The 16,932-nt window shown below is 44.3% G+C and overlaps 1 protein-coding gene across 7 annotated transcripts in view; it reads right to left on the bottom strand.

Moving 5' to 3' along the window:
* Positions 1 to 8,625: 8,625 nt before the first annotated feature.
* SRPX (sushi repeat containing protein X-linked) overlaps positions 8,626 to 16,932 on the bottom strand; it is a 142,359-nt gene continuing 134,052 nt past the window's right edge. For 5 of the 7 annotated variants that reach the window (XM_087966857.1, XM_087966853.1, XM_087966854.1 and 2 more), the window contains 2 exons: positions 14,219 to 14,340; positions 8,626 to 10,645 (listed from right to left, as the gene is read on the bottom strand). In XM_087966857.1, the coding sequence (XP_087822983.1) occupies positions 10,465 to 10,645; positions 14,219 to 14,340 (303 nt within the window). In that variant the 3' untranslated portion in view covers positions 8,626 to 10,464. The remainder of the gene's footprint in view (positions 10,646 to 14,218; positions 14,341 to 16,932) is intronic. The other 2 variants (XR_015749836.1, XR_015749837.1) reach the window with 2 other exon arrangements.

Raw genomic sequence — 16,932 nt, 5'->3', positions numbered from 1 at the left:
CGGCACGCAACGAGCGCTGCCTCGGATTCCCTGTCCGGTTGCCCCCTTTGAGGGCGATGGCAGTAAACTGTTCCCGTAGCAGCGGCTGCTCCTCTTTCCCGGCTGGGCTGGTGAACGAGGCTTCGCAGGGCACCTTCAGCTCAGCAATTCTCTCCGCCAGAGCGGCTGGTCCCGGGAGGCCGGCCCCTCTGCCCGGAGGGGCTGGGGGAGGAGGCTCCGGTCCGACCTTCCGAAGCCGTGAATTCATCCCTCTCGCTGATACGCCTGAGGCGCCCCTGGTTGCCTTGCTGGCTGGTTCCTCCACCACAGAGCGAAAGACGCGCTTCCCTCGAGGAGAGCAGGGGATGCAGGTCCTGAGGCAGCCAAGTCCCCCCAAATGCTCGCAGTCCCACCTGCCAGCCGGACGGTCGCCGCGCTCCCCTCTGGACTCTGCCGGCGCCTGTGCCCTCCAAAAGGCAGGAGGGTCACCCGGGTGGTTTTGTTTTTAGCAAACCTGAGAGGAGCACCAGGGTGGGGGAAAAGGGAACACGTGACTACGCAGGAGCTGTTCTGGGATTCTTTCCTGCTTCTTGTGCAATCTCACGCCCCTCCCGAGAAGGGACACCCTGACCCCCATTTGGGACTTGCGCCTGACAGGGGCCTGATGGAGTCCAGAGCTTTGGAAGTCATTCATTCTTCCAGGCTGCACATGAAGGACATGAAGAGCTTCCAGGCTCTTGAGAAGGGGGGGGAGAGAGGCCAGCCTGATGAGGTCTCTGCTCCATCTGACCCTGGAGTAGTGGGGTAGTTGTGATTGCAGGGAAGCCAGGCAACAAATTACAACTCTGGCCTGGCGGGTTGATTCAGACCGCCCTGAAGGAGGACAGAACCCACGTGAAGTTGTGATAACATTCAGAGCCAAAAACAGCCCCCACCCCTCTTCGGAGAACCCAGTAGTTCCCACCAAAGAGAGGGCGAGGGTGCAAAGGCTGGTCTGAACACAGCTCAGATCTGGCTTTTTAATCAGAGCCAGGGGAGCCCTCTGAAATGCAGGTCCTGGGCCGCATCCTGATACTTTCCTTGGTGCTCCGGGCAGAAGTAACTGGCCTGCTTCAGTCACAGTTCAGCAGAACACCCCACTAAGTACCCCAAGGTTTAGTGAACCATAAACCACTGTTGGCTCCAACAAGGGGACATGCCAGGAAGAAGTAACTGGGGTTTAGTAAATCTAGAATCATTTTAATCCCAATCCAGATTGAATTCATACAGTCCATACAGTCTTAACTCTGCGAAGCCTCGTTCACCAGCCCAGCCGGGAAAGAGGAGCAGCCGCTGCTACGGGAACAGTTTACTGCCATCGCCCTCAAAAGGGGGCAACCGGACAGGGAATCCGAGGGCAGCGCTCGTATGCGTGCGGAGGCGACAAGCCCCGCTCAGGTGGACGTGTTTGCCCAGAGACCCCGGACGAAGCAGCGGCAAAGCTCTGCTGACATCCGCGGGCAGACAGGCGAACGCAGGACCTTCTCCTCCAAGGGCGGCCGGCGCCTTTCTACCCACCCCGGCCCGTCTCTTTCAAGCGGCGGCGACTGCGGGCGGGGGTCATCCTGCCGGGACACCGGTGGGCGCGGAAAGAGAGGTGGGCGGAGAAGCTCCTCTCCCTGCCCCGCCCGGGGTGTCTTCCCCTTCTCCCGGTACAGGGAGCCCGCGGCGCTGGGCGGGCGCCAAAGACGATGCTCGGGGCTCGGTCGGAACCGTCCGGCGCGCCCGATCCGATGCTAGCGCAGCGGCTGCGCGCAGCTTCGCTCCAGCGGCGGCCTTCCAAGCCGTGGCCTTTCCCTTCCCGAGGCGACGCGGGACTGGGGCCGCTCCGGCGGCAGCGACTCCCAACAGCCCCAGCCGGGAAGGGAAAGGCAAAGCGCTTGCCTTTCCCTTCCCGAGGCGGCGGGACTGGGGCCGCGCCGGCGGCAGCGACTCCCAACAGCCCCAGACGGGAAGGGAAAGGCAGGCGGCGGCGACTCCCAACAGCCCCAGCCGGGAAGGGAAAGGCAGGCGGCGGCGACTCCCAACAGCCCCAGCCGGGAAGGGAAAGGCAGGCGGCGGCGACTCCCAACAGCCCCAGCCAGGAAGGGAAAGGCAGGCGGCGGCGACTCCCAACAGCCCCAGCCGGGAAGGAAAAGGCAGGCGGCGGCGACTCCCAACAGCCCCAGCCGGGAAGGGAAAGGCAGGCGGCGGCGACTCCCAACAGCCCCAGCCGGGAAGGGAAAGGCAAAAGCGCTTTGCCTTTCCCTTCCCGAGGCGACGTGAGATAGTGAGATCGTTTCCCAAATTAATTATTTTTATTTTTGAAATTTACCAGTAGCTGCTGCATTTCCCACCCTCAGCTTATACTCGAGTCAATAAGTTTTCCCAGTTTTTTTGTGTAAAATTAGGTGCGGGTCGACTTATACTCGAGTATATACGGTACGTAGTCATCAAAACGTGCGTCTAATGAAGATAGAATTATGTAGACCTAGTGTAGCTCAGAGAAAATTAACTCCTTCTCATGAAGTTCTTGGAAAATGCTTTTCATAGTATTCAAATGACTCAGCATATCACCATTCTTTTGGAGATACGTGCGGAAAAGCTTCCGTGTTAGATTTATGTGAGCACCAACGTTATCTCGGACATAAATCCTCCTCAGTTTTTGCCAACACCCAACAGCTGTTTGCTCTCCGCGTATATGAACAAGTTGCTGATCAGTTAATGTTAGTCCTATGATGCAAAGTGCTTGTTCATTTTTCTGTTTAAATTCTTCTATCTTTTGACTATCTTCCTCATCTTCAGGATCCCATTCTTCTACGTTAGGTGGGTTTTCAATTATTTTCCACAGACCTTCTCTTCGTAGACTACATTTCATAGACCATGAAACATAGTTTGTTCCATCCAGCTTGGATATAAGGGACAAACTTTGTAGACTGACTTGTGCCATGTTTCACTATATGGATATAAAACTATAATTGATAAAACACAGCTGTCTGTTTACTGTAACGTGTAACACAAAAATCTCACTTTTTACATAAACCTGTTTTTATCCTAGTTAAACTGACTTTGCAGTCTCTCTGGGCCCATAACCAGTGTTAAGCCTGGATTCCCCAACGGGTGTTAAGGAAAACAAACTAAACAGAATGTGCAGCGAAGTCAGATAGGAAGACAGGTAAATGTGTGAGATAAGTTTTCTAGTTAACACGCGGTAAAAATACAGATACGCTTGTGCTATCAAAAATATAGTTTATTCCATTTAAGAATTATAGCATAGTCAAATATAACGGTCCATTAGTCATATATCAATTTCAGTCAAGTCTTGTCGGGGATACTCTATTTGCAAAGTCCGTGTTGAATAGCCAATGTCAGTTCACTTACAATAAATCAGTCCAATCTTTATTTTCTCTCCGTTGAGAAAATATCAACACTCCTTCTTTGGCAAGAACGCAGTCATCAATCCATCCAGTAATTAGGGATCAGTAAGCCAGAGAGAGAGAGCTGCAATGGCCTCGCTTCTTATATAGTGCTTTTACAACCACACCCTTAATTACATTCTTGCTGTTAAAGTTACACACACTTTAACTAACAAACCATGATACCATATTTATTATTTTTTACCCAAACCAGTTAGGGTAAACAATGTTATCCCTAACAGTCCCAAGAGGCTCTGATGGAATCCTACAAAGATGGGCTTAATGAGGAGGTCTACCAAAGCTGTATCTCCCAAGGGGCCCCTCAAGATCTTCAGCACTGGTATGTAGGCAGGAGATGTGGAGATTGACCTGGCCAGAACTGGCACCATGGGGGCCATAACTGGAACAAGTCTCCACCTTCTACCCCGAGAGAGGCCCCTAGCTACTAGAAGCAGACCAGCTGCAAAAACCACATCCACGGCTTGTTTCAGATGTGGGAAGGAGGGGCATCGAGCTGCTGATTGCCTCACCAAACTGGGCTTCAAATCAACACCTGCTGGAGGGAAGGTGAAAAAGCCACCAGCCAAACATCGCGAAATGGCCCTGAAGGGCATGGAAGTCGTTGAGTTCGCTCCTCCAAAAACAGGAGGAGTTGGGAATTCTGACTACCCCAGGGGAGAGTGAAACAGACTCCAACAATGGCCCTGGTAAGTTGACAAGTGGGCCCCATGACCATTCCAGTGGAGTTAAGGGTGCCTTTGTCTGGCGCTCAGGGGAAGATGTTAGCCCTTTTGGACTCTGGGTGTATAAGGTGTTAATTAGCCCAGAGGTGGTGGATAAACTAGGGCTGAGAGACTAAGGACATTGAAAGCACCCATAGCCTTTTACCAATTGGATGGATCAGTAGCTGGGGGAGGCCCGGCTGAATTTGTGATGGAGCATCCATTCCACCTAGTCACAGAAGGGGGGAGGAAGTACCTCAGTAATAGCCAAGACCACAAGGGAGCTGGCATCAGTGGCAAGCGAACACATAGCTGGGGAGGAGAAAATCCCAAAGGAATATTGAGACCTCAGGGAGGTATTCAGCAAGAAGGCTTTGGATGTGCTTCCACCCCATCGCCCCACCAACTCCAACATAGAGATCCTCCCTGGGGTGAAACTCCCTAAGCCAAAACTCTACTTGACCCCGTGAGAGCTAGAAGAATTGCGAACTTTTATCGATAAAAACCTAAAACTGGATTTCATCTAACCGGCTAGACCACAAGTGGCTGCTCCGGTGTTATTCCATTAAAAAAAAAAGATGGTTCTTATCATCTCTGGGTTGCCTACAAAAATCTGAATGCAGTGTGTGTAGAAAATGTTTATCCACTCCCCTTAATGAAGGACATGTTGGCTCATCTAGATTTTCACTAAGCTGGATTTGAGAGAAGCTTACTACAGAATTCGAATTAAGGAAGGAGATGAATGGAAAACCACATTCAATTGCTCTTTGGGTTCTTTCCAGTTTAAAATTCTCCCATTTGGATTATAAGGAGCCCTTGCAGTGTTTATGCAACTGATAAATGAGGTGCTACATGAATATCTTTACAAGGTTTTTTTTTTTAATATGATTTGATATTCTTATTTACACAGAAATATGGAGGAGCATATAAAGTTGGTGCAATCAGTCCTGAAAAAACTCAGGTCAGCTAAACTGTATGCCAAATTATGAAAGTGTGAATTTCACCAGAAAAAAATTGACTATTTGGGTTACTGCATATCACATGAGGGCACAGAAATTGACTTGGAGAAGGTTCAAGCAGTCATGGAATGGGATCCCCCATGCACCAGAAAGCAGCTGCAAAGTTTTCTGGGTTTTGCTAATTTCTGTCAACAATTTATCCCTGCCTTTGCAAAAATTGTGTTACCCATTATTAATCTTCTAAAGACAAAAGGAGAAGTTAAACCAAAGCAAAGTATACCATGGAGTGCCAAGCAGCCTTTGAGAAATTGAAATGGTTGTTTGCAGCTGAACCTGTTCTTAAACATCCCAACATGGATGCCCCCTTCGTGGTCCAGGCCGATGCCAGTGATGTTGCTGTGGAAGTGGTTTTACCACAAACCAATGCTACTGGGGCTTTACAACCATGTGCCTACACCTCCTGGAAACTAACTGAAACTGAAAGGAAATGGAGATGAAGAAGCACTTGCAGTCTGATGGGCCTTACTAACTTGGAGACATTTCCTAGAAGGGGCAAAACACCCATTTGAGGTGTGGACAGATAACAAAAACCTAGAGGCTTTAAAGACCCCCTGAAAATTGTCACCTAAGCAAATTCATTGGGTGCAACATTTTAATTGTTTTAATTTCTTGTTGTAATACCTTCCTGGAGGAAAGAACTTTATGGCAGACGCTTTATCTAGATTACCCCAGTATAATAGCACTCGGCCAGAAGTGATCCGCCCAGTTGCCCCCTCCAAGCAATTGGCTACCCAGTGGTCACCAGAGCCCAGGAGAAGGGGAACGTTGATCTTCCTACTGATTTAACTGAACAGGATGTTGAAAAATGGGTGTTGAAAATGGATGACTGTTTTTTGTCCCACTCAAACGAGTGTACTATTTGTGATGGCCTGGTGTGGGTGGGCACAAAGTTATATGTCCCCTAGTCTTAGAAGTACTGTTTTGCAACAGGCTCATGATTCGAAAGTCGCTGGACATTTTGTGTTCGTGAAAACATTACACTTAGTTAAACGGCAGTTCTGGTGGCCTTCTTTAAAAAGTACATAGAAGCCTACGTTGCTAGTTGTCCTGTGTGTGCTTTTGCAAAGAGGCTTTTGCAAAGAGACCAGCTGAACTGCTCCAGAACATTGCTAGGCCTAATGCTCCATAGAAAAAAATATCCAGGACTTCATTATTGAACTGCCTGAGAGTGGAGGAAATACAGGCATTTAGGTGATTACGGACTTGTTTTCCAAGGAGGTGCATTTTATACCCTGCTCAAAGATTGCTTATATACTTGGCTTACATACATAAGGATCCAGCAATTGGTTGTCGTTAGCTAGAGTTCCCCCCTGTTCAACCCCCCTGAAATAAGAGGGACCTCTATGGCCTGGAGGGCTTTTCAGGATGTGTCGGTGGTACTCCTGGGGCCTCGTTCGATTGTACCTTGGATGATGCCTCTGGCTTGGGTTTCGGAGTTGGGGTTGCACATACAGATGGGATGGGATGTGCCCCATCCCTCCGCATCTAGAGCATTTCAATTGGCTTCATGGGAGAGTTGATTTTAGGGCTGGCTGTGCTACTGTGATCTCGTCAGCCGGATGGTCTCCGGTCTGGTTGGCCTCTCTCCTTGGTATCCAGTTGCTTCCGCATGCCATTTGTGTGCAATCCAGTCAACTTTATGGTCACTCTGAACCACTCAGAGAGTCGGTTTGAAATGTCCCGATAGGCGGTTACTTGGGTAATTTGCTTGTCCAGGCTTGTTCTGAAAAAGTGAACTAATCGTTGTTTTGGCAAAGGGTGTAGTGTAGCTTCCCAACGACTCTTCTGAATTCACAGATGTGTTCCTTATTGGATTGCCCCCTCTGCTTTAGGTTTCTGAGCTCATCCTCCATGTACGGATCCTCCTCCACCTCCTCAAATCTGGCTTCTAGCTCTTGAATGAAATTGTTGATGTCTTGCAGTTGGGAGGCTCTTCTTATGGAGGGCCACTAGCCATTCCTTTGCTTCTCTCTCTAGCCTCCTGGCGATGGTATTTACCATGGCTCTGTGCAATGGGTTAGGGATGGCCATAGCAGTCTAGGTGGACTCTAGCAGAGTCAACGAACAGAGACAGTTGATTTTAGTTCCCATCAAATTTCCCCTGAATCATGGTGGTTCGTTCAGCCCTGCTCTTCCCTCGCCATGTTGGGCCCTGTGTTCCTGTGCTTGGTGTGTTTGGTGGTTTCTCTTGGCTGTGGTTCAGAGGGAGGGTAGGGGCCGTCCCCCTTGGGTAGCTTGCCTCTTACACAGAGGAACCAATGGCAGCAGCTTCAGGCTCATTCTTCCTCTGAGAAGGGGGGGGGCTGCATTCCCATTTGCTTTTCCTTGCTTCAAAGGGCTCTGTTGTAACCCCCCTCTCTTTTGGGCTGCATGACAGCCCCTCATCCCAAAGGGTGGTTTGTTCAAATTTCTCCTTCAGCTGTTCTAAGAATCCCCCCAAGAGTTCCAACAGAGTTCCTAGTATATCATCCATTCCAGTCTTCCCAGCTCACTCAGGGGTTTCCCCCAGCCCTGGGCTCTGGGGTGGGGAAGTTCAACCTCAACCGTTTTAGGGATTTTTTTTCCACCAATACTTATCTTTTCTTGTTTAAATTGCTGCGATGGGCATCTCAGTTTTGATGTCCAGGGAGGGCTGCAATTTGGCTCTGGTTGGGCTGTTGGTTCCTGGAATTCCTGGGGCAAATTCTACCCCACTCGGGGTCACCTGGAGCAGGTTCTCTTTGGATAGTGCACTCTCTACCATGGTAGCTTGAGTTTCTCTCCATGCACCCCAGGTGTCGGGGAATGGATGGAGAGTCCAGGGTTCAGGAATCCTGATCGTTTTTATTAGTTTTGAGAGAGTTGGCTCGCTGACAGATGCCCTAATTAAATCATGAGCCTCAAGCCAAGCTTCAAAAGAAATCCAGTTATTTATTAGGAGCTTCATGTTGGCACAGACCAGGTGGAGTCAACTCTGACCTCAGTTAATGCACGCTTTGCCTTTGACCCTGTTCCCCCCTTCCCCCCTGAATGTGTCATCAGTCACATTCCCCAACAAAGCAATTTTGCGGGTTATAAAAGTCACTCCCTCCAGCCACTGTGGGTTTCCGTGGAGACAACCTAGGCTTATCAGTTGGAATTTGCTTTGTTTTGACTGAGATGCCAGCTCCTTGATGCATCTGCGAAGTTTGCTTTCCCATCCCCCTTGCTTATGGCAACTTGAGAGCAGGTCCGGGATACTTCGCAAGTTGACAGTCTCTTTGTTCAGTACCATTGTAATTTTTATGAATGAGTGGTTGTAAGTTGAGGACTGCCTGTATCCCAATGAGGCCATATAGCCAGAAGAAGAGAACATTTTGTGAGCTGCCTAACAATTATGTATCCCTATTTGACTGAAATCAGTGAGACTCCTTTAATCTTACTCTGGAGCCCTTTTGCTGAATTCAAAACAAACAGCTTTGTAACACAGTGTTAATATAAATACAAAATCTGTAAAATGCAAAAATGTTTTATTAATAAAAGATCTGTGAAAGAAAACAAAACATTTACATGGGAACTAATATTCTGAAGGGTTAACCAAAACAATTCAATATCATTACAAGAACCTTTCACAGAGGCCACGATTTACAATTGGGGTGGCATGCATTTGTATGATAAGGGAAAAGTAAAATACACAGATACTTCCAAAGGAATGCTCTGCTGTCAGTATGGGAAAACATTAAACAGAATCATGACATGAAAATACTGGTCTGGCTATCCATGATGGAAGAGCTAATATATCCTAATGTTCTAGAACTGAAAAAAATCGTAAGGTACAAAGATATCCTAAATGAAAAAGGGGACTTAACAGGAACCAAAAAATTAGGGAATCGACCTGGCTTGGTGGTCACATATTCAAATACAAATGAGAAAGATACAGAAATATATGGATTTTATAAGGAACTGCTAGAATTAGATCAGATATATCTAGGGACAGATGACAAATTAATAAAGAAAATTTATCATTACTTATTGAATGTTAAAATGGAAGAAAAACATATAAAAGAAATCATGATAGTATGGGCCCAAAATTTTGGATATAACTTAGAACTAGACAATTGGCAAAAACTGTGGGAAAGAAATTACAAACTAACAATGTCAACCGCATACAAAGAAAACCTTTACAAAATGTTCTATAAATGGCATTTGCCACCAGCAAGAATGCAAAAATGTTCCAAAACATATTGCCAGAGTGCTGGAAATGTGAACAGATACCGGGGTCCTATTACCACATGTGGTGGACTTGTCCAATGGCAAAAAAAATATTGGGTAAAGATAAAAAGGTGGTTAGAAGAAATGACAGTACAACAAACAGATTTAAAACCAGAATTGTTTATACTAGGTATACTATCAGGGAAATAGAACAAAAGAATTATATATTTAATGTTACATGTAATAACGGCAGTGAGAATTACTTACGCACAAAACTGGAAAAATAAAAGTATACGTATAGATGAAAAGGTAATAAAGAAAATACTAGACTGCTGAAACGAACAGGTTAACGATGAAAATTAAGGATAAAGAGGAAACAGAGTATTATTTAACATAGGATTTACTGTATAAATGGTTAGAAAACAGAAGGAGAAGTTAATAATTTTATAATTAAAGATGATCACCAAAATAGAAGTAAATAATATAGGTAGGTAGGTAGATAGATAGATAGATAGATAGATAGATAGATAGATAGATAGATAGATAGATAGATAGATATAAACATAACACTACAAGCAATATTACCACTAGACCACACTTGACTATAGATTAAAGTGTATAGAGCCATTTGAGGTGAGGATTATATTGTATAATTATGAGAATAATGGTTATAATTAGGGTATATAATATTATCTATATTCAAAAGAGAGTATATTGTATAACTATGAGAACAATGGTTATAATCATGGTGTATAATATGTATATTCAAAAGAGACTTGATATAGACAGTACATTGTTGTTGCAGAAATGGAAACATGATGTATAATAAAGGAAAATGTATAATAAAAAATAATAATAAAAAAGAACCTTTCATAGCAGAAAATAAATCTTTGACAAGACAAAGAGGCATCAATTATACTGTAGGTTAATTGAAAAGTTTTGCCACATCCATAGCCTAAACATATACATACATACTTACTTACATACATACATACATACATACATACATACATACATACATACATACATACATACATAAAAGAAAAAGGTTCTGTACAGCAGTGACTTTCATAATCTCATGCTTTGTGTAGTACCAGAAAAATTTAGCCAGCGAAAATACTGAACATCTATAGTCTAAAATCAGGGACAAGACCGGCCAATTTCAGTTTGCAATTTCATTTCTTCTTTTCTCAAAGGGAAAGTGTCAATGAGCGCAAAGAGCTCAGCAGAGGTTGCTGGAAAAGGAGATCGTTCTTTGTCCACACCATGTTTATCAACTACTACCATGTAAAAGTTATAGTGAGGGATACGAAGTAACAACCTGAGGGTATGAAAAGAAACAAGTTGGTTAACAACTTCCTTTCTCTTTCACTAAGCAGTTACCTTGCACTCCTGATCTTGCTCATGTTCAAGAACATCTGTTTCTAGACAAAAGTATCCCAAAGCAGCATGTATCAAACCCTGTCTGCAGCTTATAAACTAAACATGTAAGACAGTGATGTCAAACTCAAGGCCTGGGAGCCAGAGCCGGCCAGTGGGGTGCTTAGATCTGGCCCACAGAACCACCCTGGAAACAGTGAAGGACTGGCCTGTGATGCCTCTGCCAGCAAAAACGGAGCTCACAAGGCCATGTGCGGCTCTTGCAAACTCTGTTTTTGCTGGCAGAGGGTTGCAGGAGGCCGTCACACCCGAAAACAGAGGTCACAAGCTCAGTTTTCGCTTGCAGAGTGTGAGGCCATCACAGTAAAAAATAATGTAGCTTGTGAGGGCTGCACACAGTCCTTGCAAGCTTCGTTTTCACTGGCAGAGGGTTGCAGGAGGCCATCACAGTAAAAAATGGAGCTTGCGAGGGCTGCAAATGACCCTCCCAAGTTCCATTTTCACTGGCAGAGTGCTCAGGCCACCACAGGCACCCCCAACATGAGTGATGTTGAGCTGATCACACCTACCCCAGTCCCCTGAGGTCAACCAGGGTTGACCTCAGGCTCTCAATGAAATTGAGTTTGATACCCGTGATGTAAGAAAAGCAAAGAAAGGGGTAGGACAGGAAAAAGGAACACTCCTTCATATCCACCCCCCTCCTTTTGCAATTCCTTTAGTTGCCCTTGGTTGCTTCAGCGAGAAACCAAGGGCAACTAAAGGAATTGCAAAAGGAGGGGGGTGGATATGAAGGATTCAGCAAGAGGCCTCAATAGATTATTCATCTTTTATACCCAAAACAATCATCAACAGAGCTGACCATTAGACTGACTAAATAAGCTTCCTGAAGCTGCTTCTCCAGTCAATGTATGAGTGAAATTGATCTTCATTCCTATGTACAGTAATATTCCCTTTTCCTTAGAGCAGGGATTGCCAACCTTTTGGACCTCAGGGACCACAAAACTGATCATTTTAAATCCCAGGGACCACTAACTGGTTCTGGCATGACCTAATTTGTGGGTGTGGCTTGGTGGTCATGTGACTGGCTGGGCATGGCTTGTATGTAAATATGAATATTTATATAAATATTGATTTTTTTTATAAAAGAGCAACTTTTACCCAAAATCAGGCAAAGCAGGCAGGCAGATTGAGTTGCTCACAGAAACACAGATTCATTCAGAAATCTATCTATCTGCCATTGGCTAGCTCAGTCTGTCACATAAAATTTGCTTGCAAGCAAACTCATAAAATTTGCTAGCAAGCAAACTCACAAAATTAACTCACAACACACCATGTATGTAAATATTGAATTTTTTATTTAAAAAAGCAACTTTTACCCAAAATCAGGCAAAGCAGGCAGGCAGATTGAGTTGCTCACAGAATCATTCAGTGATCTATCTATCTGCCATTGGCTAGCTCAGTCTCTCAAATTTGCTTGCCTTGAATCTCCACTGAATAATAGAACCTTTAGCCCTAAGCAAGGTTTGGCTGTGCTTAAAAGCAGAGCCGAAGATCTAAAGACTAGCTAGAAAGCAAGAAATCCAACAATTTCCTGCTTCCTAGCTAATCTAAATCTCCAGGCACAGCAGAACAGATGATGGTTGAAAAAAGGAAAAATAGCAATTTTAGCAGGCAAGTTTGCCGGGTAAGGAATGAGTGGGCACGGAGGGTTCCCGCGGGCCATGTGGACGGCGCAGCCTTGTGTTTCTGTGCAGCCTGGATTAATTGCTTTGGGGGGGGGTGCTCTGGGGGTGAGATTCCTCTGCAGCCCACCAAAATTTTCTCATGGCCCACCAGTGGGCTGCGGCCCACCGGCTGGTGACCACTGCCTTAGAGTATACAATAAATAGTCAACATCTGAAAAGGAAAATAATCCTGTTTCCAGTATAATTGTTAAATATCAAGCAAAGATAATCCAGTCCTCACACTGCATTTTGACCACATATTGCTGTGGCCAAAATCTCCAACAGAGAGATAAATTTAAAGTACTTAGTACTGCAATAAATACCTTGCATATCTAGAACATTCAAAATTCCAATGAATATAACAAAGTTCCATCTTGTCTTTAGACAGTAAGCATGCTCATTTTATTCTTGCTTTAGAAACATTTCATTGCATAGGTACTCCACACCTCTGGTACTCTAACTGGTATGCATGACCAGGATAGCTGTATACTTCTATAACTAAAGGCCAAAGAACATTTTAAAAAACAAGTTGGTGTTGCCCTTATGCTGAAATATAACTCCGTACTATTAAATAGGAAAAATGATTATGTTTTACAGTTTAAGGAAGCTGTTTGCTTTTCATTAGGAATTTTCATTATGATTTAATGTTAGAATTTTCAAATTATGACCTTGAAATATGACATTTAACTAAAATAAATTCAATCAGGTGAACAATTTACAGCACTAAATATTGTGGGGGGGGAACCCCAAACTTAAGACCATTTTATATTTCACACAGTTACTTGGCAATGCAGGGAAGAGAGATAAATGCTTATGCGCAGTTCAGCATGCAACCAGTCTCTGTGCAATGAAGAGAATTACCGTATATGCCGGCGTATAAGGTGACCCGGCGTATAAGACAACCCCCCAACATTTCCACTCAAAATATAGTTTGTTATATACTCGCCCCTCTTCCGCACGCCTTCCACTTTGCATTTTTTTTTTTGAGGCACTTTTGTGCACGGAAACGAATCCCATGAAGCCGAAGGAGCAGCCAGCCTTCCCCAGCTCCCAAGGAAATGAGGCTCGCCGCCGAGCTCCGCTGAGGTATCCAGCTGGGGCTGTCAGGAGTTACCGCTGGCGCAGCTCGCGGCTCCAGTCCTGTTGCTCGGGAAGGAAAGGCAAAAGGAAGAGCCGCGGTGGCGCTTTGCAATGGCAGCAGCGGCTCCTGGTTTTGCCTTTCCCTTCCCGTGGCAATGCGGGACTGGAGCTGCGCGGAGCCGCGCCAGCGGTAACAACTCCTGACAGCCCCAGCCGGATACCTCAGCGGAGCTTGGGCGGTGTGAGCCTCGTTTCCTTGGGAGCTGGGAGAAGGCTGGCTGCCCTTTCGGCTTCACGGGATTCGCTTCCACGGTGCGCAAAAGTGCCTCAGCCACGGGCAGCCGCAGTGCTTCCCAATTACTATTTGCCGGCGTATAAGATGACCCGCGTATAAGACGACCCCCCCAATTGGAGGCATGTTTTTCAGGGCAAAAAAGTCGTCTTATACGCCGGCAAATACGGTAACAATTTATCACAAATTAATGAAGCATCAAATATATTTTAAAGAACATGTTAATTTTAATATAACATGGGGATCATTACATTTTATTTTATTTATTTATCAAGTTTAAACAAGATGTTCTATTTAGGACTCCTCTTGTATAAAAAAATCTCATTCCATAAAGGCCTGCTCTAAAAATCTAATCAAGACATTAAAGACAAACAGCCAGAGGAAATTTTTCCTTACAATTAGAGCCTATATAATTTACCTGAGTTGTACAGCCAAGGCAGGAGACATCAGTCTTAATCCTATTCTTCCCAGTTGTGCTGGATAAACCCCAACCAATTCAATCACTGTAACATGCCGGAGATCTAAACCACATTGTGCTGGCTGTGTAGGAAGATAATCAACTGGTTTAATTATGAAAAGCATCTATACAATGTGTTTGTGATAATCTTTAATGTGGGACTGTTGTATTTGGCTTGCAAAACTTTATATGACCAACCAATTGATGGCAATGATACCTTATTTTTTTGGTGCCTGAGCCAAGAGTGGGATGGTGCAACCAGTGGTAGGATTCAAATTTTTAAACTGGTTCTGTGGGTGTGGCTAGGTGGTCATGTGACTGTGTGGGTATGGCTGGGTGGTCATGTGACTGTGTGGGTGTGGCCAATCAATTATTCAGCCTGTTGGCCAATGGTTAATCCCACACTGCTATTTGCCTAGGTTTCCACATAAGACAGCATGATTTGTTTAGTTTGTAAGAAACAAGGCATAAGTAAGAAGCACATCTCTACTGTGGATTGTCTTGGGTGGGGCTCTCATTGCTACTCTCAGTTCCCAAGAGTGTCCCAGCAGTCCTTGATGATTAGGAATATTTACTACCAAAATTTGCAGGAGGTAAGAGAGTTTGGATGCATAAATAACCATTTGTGGGATATCAATTACAAATAAGTAACTTCCTTATCTTTCTTTATGATCATTGTGCATCACACTAATGACTGACTAACAAGCTCACTAGTAAGTGATGGGCTTAATTCTTAATAGTCTTAACACTGTATTTAAAAAAAAGCTATCTTAACCACCTTGCTAAACATTATAAGGGGAGGTATTGTACAAATCTACAGAAATAGGCAGAGAGAGAGGGGGGAGAGGGGGAGGGAGGGGGAGAGGGGGAGGGAGGGGGAGAGAGAGAGAGAGAGATGATTAAAAAGTAAATAGCAACTAGAAGTACAACATTTCCAATTGTTCAAATAATTTGGTCAGCAGTGAGGTAACGATTAACAAAATTGACAACAAAAAACAAGCACAAAAATAAAAAGAAAGAAAGTTCAAAATACTTTGAGGAAATGTTTCATTGTTGAATAATAAAAAAATAGATGAAAAGCATCCACAGGCAGGTGAAGTGTTATAACAACTAAGCTTTAAAACTATAACGACATAAGAAAGAAGACAGCTTGCAACAAAATTGACCCCGCATTTAATTGATTGGATTCTGCAAATGTCAAATAACACATTTTTACTGCTTTGCATAAAACTGACTTGTGGAAGCTTTTCTTGCTACTGTAAAATTTATATTTCCATGTTTGAGCAGAATTTATGCGAATCCTCCATATCACTGGGTGACAACATTTGAATCATGATGGAGTACTTGTTCACTTGGCATGTACAGAAGATCAAGACAGTAAAATAGGGGCTGATGAGGTGCCTGGAAAATTTGAGGTTTTGAATAGAAATATGCTAGTTGTGACTGCTACAAGATCAAGCAAGTGCTGGATGTTATATGCAAAAGCAGGAAAAGTTCTTGAACTATGAATAACAGCTGAATGGCTTGAACCTAAGGGGGAAATGCAAAATCCCATCCAGTACTGAGAATAACAGCAATACATGTGGACAAACCAACAATTTCTACTAAAGCCCTAGGTTACAGTCAGCCTGGCCTAAGGCTGCCTGGTTACTCCTCAAAGGTATGCGTGCATTTAATTTTCAACAAAGATGCATGTAGCTTATGCATCTGATATACACTCAAGGAATAGTGATAAGCCCAATGGGAAGTCCCCAAAATAGATAAATGTGTATGGCTACTGTAACTCTTAAATAATGGCAGTGTTGAAGCCTGATAGCTAATTAAACTTTTTAGGTCTTTAAGGTTATCATTAAAAAAAACCAGTTTCTTTTTACAACTATAGCAACAAATCATGAAGGGAGTTCGTGGGATTTTTTTTTACCTAGGTAAACTGATCTAGGATGGAATCTTTATTCAGAGCTATTAAGTCCTCATAACAATCTCATCCCAGGTAGATCATGTTCAGAAAGCTTGATTACAAAGTGGGATAGACAGCAACTGGGGTCAACAAATGCCCATGCTGGAGTTCACTGAATCTGTTATGCAAAGCAGATTTTTTTTCATAAAGTAGAACTGAAATGTCAAGATCTATGTTTATCCGCCTGTTTTTTATAATTTTTTGCAGCTTCAGTCAAAGCTTTTTTTGTATCTTCCCATCCTTTCTTTAATGAGTTCATCCATTCTGTTAGGGACATGGATGAGGCAGGTAACTCTGGCATCAGGACAAAATCCATTCCAGTGTTGATTTGGAATGGAGTCAATCCCGTGCTGCCATGTACTGCATTATTGTAAGCAACCTCTGCAAAAGGTAATAACTCAGCCCAATTTTCTTGTTGATAATTTACATAGCATCTAATGTATTGTTCAATCATGGCGTTAGCCCTCTCCGCTGCTCCGTTACAAGCAGGATGGAAAGCTGAGGATAACTCTTGAGAGGAACCAATGGATTTCAGAAATTCCCTCCAAAATTTTGCGGTAAATTGTACCCCTCTGTCTGATATTATTCTATGAGGTACTCCATGTAGTCTATAGATGTGTTTCACGAACCGCTTTGCAAGTTTTTTCGCAGATGGAAGTCCTTTGCAGGCTATAAAATGGGCCTGTTTAGAGAATAAGTCAATTATAGTCCAAATTAT

The sequence above is a fragment of the Notechis scutatus genome, chromosome 5 (genome assembly GCF_049901735.1).
Source record: "Notechis scutatus isolate UNSWTSFEM ecotype Mainland chromosome 5, rNotScu1.2, whole genome shotgun sequence".
NCBI lineage: Eukaryota > Metazoa > Chordata > Lepidosauria > Squamata > Elapidae > Notechis > Notechis scutatus.
This window is presented reverse-complemented; position numbering and strand designations above follow the sequence as displayed.